Below are 7027 nucleotides of genomic sequence, written 5' to 3'. Positions count from 1 at the left end.
CTTCGGCCCACATGGCAAATGTCCTCTTGTGCTCAGTCTGGAAGGTCACATCTGTGCCTGTCTGGAGAATGTCCCCTTGTTTCCAGCAGGGTAAGCGCCGGGTGCTTAGCCTAGATCACATGTTTGCTTAAATGTCTATGTTCAGTTGGAGACTGTCCCCTTGTGCCCAGCTGGGAAGTACTCCTGAGTCCACCAGGGAATGTCCTTTGTGTGTATGAAGTTCTCTATGTGCTGATCTGTCTATCCATGTAGTGAATGTCTCGTGCCAGCTGGGGAAGGTGCTGTGTGCCCAAGTGGGCATTATTCCTTACACCCAGCTTAAGCAAGTCCTCTGAAATCTCATTTATGGGATATGCCTTGTGTGTGTATCAGAGGAAGGACTGCTTGAGCCATGGTGGGAATGACCATTTGTATATCCACTGGCTGGAGATCCCTGTGAATCTACCTTGGGAATGACCATTTGTGTCAAGCTGGGTTAAGTCCCCTGTATCCAACACTGACTGGGAGTAGCCACAGAAGAAGTGTCACCCCATCTCCTGAATGTTTGTCTGCGATCAGGCAGGAAAAGGCATTGTGAAGAGAGTTTAAAGCCATGGACGTGCTCTTGCCTCTACTGTGTGGTAGCATTGAGCTCCAGCTTCTGTGTGAAAAGGTCTCTCCAAAGAATAATAGCTGCAGAGTGGTGCTGTGGCTCAAGCGGTAGAGCGCTGGCCTTGAGCTGAAGAGCTGAGGGACAGCACCCAGGACCAGAGTTCAAGCCCCACGACCGACCAAAAAAACAAAAACAAAACAAAAGAATAATAGCTGCAGGAGGCAGCAGGCCAGCTTGGTCACGGGCTGCCTCCTTCACCTAAGCTGGGGACACAATACTAGAACTTTCTCTCTCACGTGATGTGGACACGGACAGAGACAGATGCTCACACACCACCAGTGGATACCCATTTTGGACTTCCTTTCCACTAATAGCCTGTCCTCTTCTCCACTATCCCAAGGAAGAAACATGGTTGGGATTGTCATGATATGCCCCTGGCTGTGGCTGTGGCCTGGAGATATCCTGGGATGGTGCTCAGGCTAGCCAGGTTTGTGAGTGTGCTTGGCATAAGCCACGGCCAGTTCATGAGCTGTGTGGACTGGAAGCTGTGTGTGCAGGGCTGCACTGTGTCCAGCCCACTCGCTGTGCTGGCCAGGGCACCAGGTGGTAGGGGACTCCAAGTGAGGGTCAGGCAGAGCTGGGAGAGCCCTCCTTCATGCAGCCTGGGGCTCAGAGACAAGCTTCTAGGGGGCCGTGACCCAGTCTGCCCTCAACCAAGACCGGAGACGGACCTCCTACTGGCTCAGGTGTCAGCCTCATCCTGTGGGTGCCTGGCCAGACACTGCGGAGAGCCAAGTGTAGGGTTCTGGACATCCAACCCTGGTCTTCTCTTCCACCGGTGTCAGGGACCTCCGCAGATGGGCTGGGTCAGGCAAGGTGCCAGAAAGATCTGAGAAAACCACAGATGCGGCTGTGGGAAGCGTGAACCCCGGGTCACTGCGGCTCCATACTGGACCAGTGATGGTGAGTCACAGGGCTTGTCCGAGGCCCGCCCTCCCGTCCCACCTTCAGCGATGGAAATGTGCGTGTGGCTAGGGGAAGAGCGGCCCTATGTTTCCATCTTGTAAGGAGTCCTCCTCTGGGCTGGTATCTTCTGGGGTTGCAGCCCTCAGCCATGTCCACTGTGCGCCCTGCCCAAGTCCAAGGACAGCCACCCCGTGGCAGCTTTCTCCGTGTTTTCCGAGGGTTCGCCGTGGCCATGCGCTGCAACGCTGGACGCCAGGGTGGGGTGCAGGGGGCGCAGGGGGGCTCAGGGGGCGCAGGGGGGCGCAGGGGGGCGCAGGGGGCGCAGGGGGGCCCAGCAGGGGGGCCCAGCAAGGGGGCGCAGGGGGCCGCAGGCGGGTGGGGTGCAGGGGGCGCAGGGGGGCGCAGGGGGGCCCAGCAGGGGGGCGCAGGGGGCCGCAGGGGGGCGCAGGGGGGCCGCAGGGGGGCCCAGCAGGGGGCCGCAGGGGGACTCAGGGGGGCGCAGGGGGCGCAGGGGGGCCCGGCAGGGGGGCCCAGCAGGGGGGCCCAGTAAGGGGGCGCAGGGGGGCGCAGCAGGGCTCGCGGACGCGCCGGGCCTCTCCTCCACGCGGGCCGCCCTCCCCCACCCGCCCCGCCCCGCCCCGCCCCGCCCGCCCGCTGGCTGGCGCTTTCCAGGGCTCCAGCAAGAGCGCTCGACTTCCCCGGGTGTCCCTGTGGAGGGCCCTGCGCCCTCGGGGCGGGCGAAAGGCCGGCCCCACCAGGCAGCGGTCCCCACCGTCCCCCCGCCCCCCCGCAGGGCGCAGCTTCAGGCTATTTAAGGCCGCCAGGCCGCAGGAAGTGGGAACCCCACCCCGCGCAGGTTCCCACACTCAGCCAGCCAATGGGAGCCCGGGCCTCCCGCCCCGCCCCTTCCTAGTCTCCCCGCTCCTGCCTCCAGCCCCGCCCGCTCCCAGCCCGGGTTCCGCCCGCCCCTCCAGCCCCGCTCCCAGCCCGGGTTCCGCCCGCCCCTCCAGCCACGCCCCCAGCCCGGGTTCCGCCCCGCCCCTCCAGCCACGCCCCCAGCCCGGGTTCCGCCCGCCCCTCCAGCCCCGCTCCCAGCCCGGGTTCCGCCCCGCCCCTCCAGCCCCGCCCGCTCCCAGCCCGGGTTCCGCCCGCCCCTCCAGCCACGCCCCCAGCCCGGGTTCCGCCCCGCCCCTCCAGCCACGCCCCCAGCCCGGGTTCCGCCCCGCCCCTCCAGCCACGCCCGCTCCCAGCCCGGGTTCCGCCCGCCCCTCCAGCCACGCCCCCAGCCGGGTTCCGCCCCGCTCCTCCAGCCACGCCCCCAGCCCGGGTTCCGCCCCGCCCCTCCAGCCACGCCCCCAGCCGGGTTCCGCCCCGCGCCTCCAGTCCCGCCCCCAGCCCGGGTTCCGCCCCGCCCCTCCAGCCACGCCCCCACCGGCTCTCAGTCAGGCCCTTGCTGCTACAACAGAGGAGGGAGGTGGGGGTGGGTATGTAGGGGGTGGTGGAGGGGGGACAGGTTTGGGGGGTATAGGAGGTGTATGGGGGTGGGGGGGAATGTGGGAGCTAGGGGGGGTGAGGGAAATGTGGGGGGTGTTCACAGACTCCTGCCCAGGCTGGCTTTGAACCTCAGTGCTCAGATCCCAGCCTCCCCTCGGGAGCTACTGGAGCAGGCCTTCTAATACTCTTATCTTCAGTAAACAACCCCGAAGAAGTAGGAAGTGGCGCTGTGGCTCTAGTGATAGAGCCTTGAGCACCGAGAGGCTTAGGGACAGCGCCCAGGCCCAAAGTTCAAACACCAGGACAAGCAGAGAAAAAAAGCAAGTTACATATTCTATCAGCTATGTAATTTTAGGTAAGTTTGCTTGTTATGTACTGTGTGCAATAGGAAAAATCTAACTACCTACATATTCAATAATTAGTTAACTAAAGTATTCTTAACCTTCATGGACAATGTAGAAAACACATGCAATTATTAAAACAACTTGCTGGGCTGGGAAGGTGGCTCAGTGGTAGAGCGCTTGCCTTGCATGCATGAGGCCCTGGGTTCGATTCCTCAGCACTACATAAGCAAAAAGAAAAAAGCCGGAAGTGGCGCTGTGGCTCAAGTGGTAGAGCGCTAGCCTTGAGCTGAAGAGCTGAGGGACAGCGCCCAGGCCCAGAGTTCAGGCCCCACGACCAGACCCAAAAAAAATAAAACACTTGCTGACCCAGGCACTGGTGGCTCATACCTGTAATTCTAGCTACCCAGAAGGTTGAGAGCTGAGGATTGTGGTTCAAAGCCAGCCTGGGCAGGAAAGCCCAGGAGACTCTTATCTCAAATTAATAACAGAAAAAGCGGGAAGTGTTTCTGTGGCTCTAGTGGTAGAGTGCAAGCCATGAGCAAAAGGAGCTCTGGGGTTTTTAAGGAAGATAATTATAAATAAAGCAAAAAGGGCTGAGATTATGGCTCAAGTGGTAGAATGCTTGCCTAGCAAGTGTGAGAAACTCCTGTAATGACTCCCCCTTCCACCCAATCCCCCCCAAAAAACCCAACAACAAAAAACAATCAAGGGGTTGGAGTCTTGGCTCAGGTTGTAGAGCACCAGCCAATGAGTGAAAGCAAGTCCTAGTCTCAGACAGATAAAAAACAAAAACCACAAACAACCCAGCTAAATCCAGACCCGGTATGGTTAGTAATATCTGCAATCCCAGTGCTCCAAAGGCTGAGGTACAAGTGTTTAATACCAAACTGAGCTACAAATAAAAAACAAAACAGCTGGGTTGCTCTGGTCTGCAGTTCTAACTACATTGGAGGCTGAGATGTGAGGATTGTGGATTGAAGCCAGCTTGGGATTTAGAAAGTCCCTGAGGCTCTTACCTCCATTAACTAAAAAGCCAGAAGTGGAGCTGTGGCTCAAGTGGTAGAGTATGAGGCTTGAGCAAAAATGCTCAGAATAGCACCCAAACACTGAGTTCATACCCCAGGACCAGTACCAAAAAACAAAAACAAAAAAACAGCAATAACAACAAAAAGACAACCTGGCTTAATCAATGTCTCTAACTGTGCAAACAGTAAGGCCTTTTGTCACATCTTTATACATTTATTAATCCAAAAAAATATAGCCCCCTTTTGCTTCCAATCTTCCCTATACTTCAATTCTAATATAATTATGCAAAAGGTCTTAATAAAGTGTTCTAGAGTATAGGGTGCTTCTATAACAATTACAAAACCCAAAACAAACAAACCAAGAAAAAAATCAGAACAAGTATCGTCCTGAAGCAATGATGACTGTCTCTGGGCAGTTTAGATGGTCAGTTCTATAATGTTTCTGAATTGATTAATCATGATGATGTTTTCCATCAAACTGGCAAATGTAACATGAAAGCTTTCAATTCATTCTTAGTGCTCTATATAGTTTTTTTTTTTTTTTGTCGGTCGTGGGGCTTGAACTCTAGGCCTGGGCATTGTCCCTCAGCTCTTCAACTCAAGGCGAGCGCTCTACCACTTGAGCTACAGCGCCACTTCCTCAATTCATTCTTGATGTAAGGACTTGTGTTCATCTTGTAAGGGCCCTGAGGGGCTATTTGGGTGGTTTCTGACTGCACAGTCCTGATGGTGCTTTGAGGGGCGAGAAGCTGTCCTGGTCCCAGGTTTCCTAGATAGCCTGGAAGCCCCCCCCCCTTTCCTTATTATCTGTCACTGTTTTGTTTCATCTTTCACTTAGGGAATGCCCTGGGAAAAGGAAACTGAAACCGAAGTCAGTGCAGGCTTCTGGAGACTCCACCCTGTGACGTAGACAGCTCAAATTCTTAAATGGGCTGAGCCCAGGCACCCGGCTGACAGTAGCAGCTGGGAGCTTGCAATACCTGGGAGCTGAATCGCAGCGAACTTGCAGTACCTCGGAACCAACTCTCAGTGAACTTGGCAGTGCCTGCTGGTGACACAAAGCTACAGCCTGAAGCCATGGTAAGGACAACTTGCTGGCAGGGCAGGTGGGCTCCTTTTTAGGTCACTCTATTCTTCCTTCCCTAGGTGGGGTCTTCCAGAGGTAGAGCACTCTCAGTCCAGGCCAACAGAGCTGCTCAGAGCATGGCCCATCCACAGTGTTAGGGGAGGGACTGGGTTCCACATCTGCATCTGCTGAGTCCTTAGGACCCTTGGGGTTAGGCCCAATGTTGAAGGGAGGTGGGTGGTTGGTCCTTTAGAAATTACCCTCCCCTCCCCTCCCTGTGCCTCCCATGCACTGTTACTGGGTTTGTACCTGGGGGTGGGGGACGTAGGGCCTGGAGAGCTATGTACCTTGGGGCTCAGGAGCTGGCCAGGTAGCCAGTACTTTGGGGGGGCTGGTGGCTACGTCCGGTGCCAAATGAATTTCTAAGCCTGTGTAATGCCTGCAGGGAGGGGACCTAATAGTGAAGATGCTGGGAGAGGAGTTTCTGGTACCCCTGAGGGACGACATGACCTTGTTAGGATTGAAGCAGCAAATCACTCAGAAGATCAGAGTGCCTGCCTTCCAGCAGCACCTGGCCCACCCAGATGGTACTGTGCTGCAGGAGAGAGGCTCTCTCATCAGCCAGGGCTTGGGTCCTGGCAGCACCGTCCTGCTGATGGTGAAGAACTGCAGTGAGCCCTTGAGCATCCTGGTGAGGAATGACAAGGGCTGTAGCAGGATCTATGAGGTCCAGCTGACGCAGAGTGTGGCACAACTCAAGCAGCAAGTGTGCAAACAAGAGGGAGCACGGGAAGATCTGTGCTGGCTGAGCTTTGAGGGGAAGCCCATGGAGGACCAGCGCCTGTTGGGAGAGTATGGCCTCAAGCCCCAGTGCACCGTGTACATGAACTTGCGTCTGCGGGGAGGTGCAGCAGGGCCTGGAGGGATCCAGCACTGGTAATAAAAGAATGCAAAGAGAAACTCCTGTCTGCCCTGTCCGCCCCCTGGAATGCCTTCTCCACACTCTTCCTCGATAGTAAGGTCAGACGAGAGAATCTTGGTGCAGTTACCAGGCCAGAGTTGCCAAGTCAAGGGTAAGGGTTTCACAGAGCTTAGTGGGGTCCGCATAATGACTCTCCTCTTCCCACACTCTGATTCATTTCTAGAGAAAAGAAGAGACACACTTCTTGGGATCCTCCTAGCTAGGTGAAGTCACAGGTAGCACTCCAGCAACTGGTCCCCATCACATCTGGACTAGCAGACGCAGAGGGACAGGTCCCACCAGGTCCCACATCCCTAGAACTGCTAGAAGCAGTGAGGGTCCCTCGGGCTTGCTGGGAGGGCGAGGGAGGCCGGTGTCCCCCCTGGGGGTGGTGCAGGGGCGCGGCCGGAAGACTTCCAGCAAGAGCATCCCTGGAGGGTGGGCCTGGAGGGCAGCCGCGGCCGCGGGCCCACAGGTCGAGCCTGGGGAGAAGGAGCGGAATTTGGAACGAGCTTCACCGGGTCGTGCCGGGTATTCCCGGGACCGCTGCCTGCGAGTAGACCGGGCGGGCCGTGGCTC

General features: G+C 57.1%; 1 protein-coding gene across 1 annotated transcript; it reads left to right on the top strand.

The window, feature by feature from the left end:
- The first annotated feature begins 5365 nt into the window (after nucleotides 1-5365).
- On the top strand, nucleotides 5366-6447 carry Isg15 (ISG15 ubiquitin like modifier). The gene is made up of 2 exons (XM_042702018.1): nucleotides 5366-5501; nucleotides 5933-6447. Exons 1-2 carry the CDS (start codon nucleotides 5499-5501, stop codon nucleotides 6425-6427), a joined length of 498 nt encoding a protein of 165 aa, XP_042557952.1. The 5' UTR covers nucleotides 5366-5498; the 3' UTR covers nucleotides 6428-6447.
- The last annotated feature ends 580 nt before the right edge of the window (nucleotides 6448-7027 follow it).

This window comes from Dipodomys spectabilis, unplaced genomic scaffold (genome assembly GCF_019054845.1).
Source record: "Dipodomys spectabilis isolate Male_0828 unplaced genomic scaffold, ASM1905484v1 ptg000299l, whole genome shotgun sequence".
Lineage (NCBI taxonomy): Eukaryota > Metazoa > Chordata > Mammalia > Rodentia > Heteromyidae > Dipodomys > Dipodomys spectabilis.
This window is presented reverse-complemented; position numbering and strand designations above follow the sequence as displayed.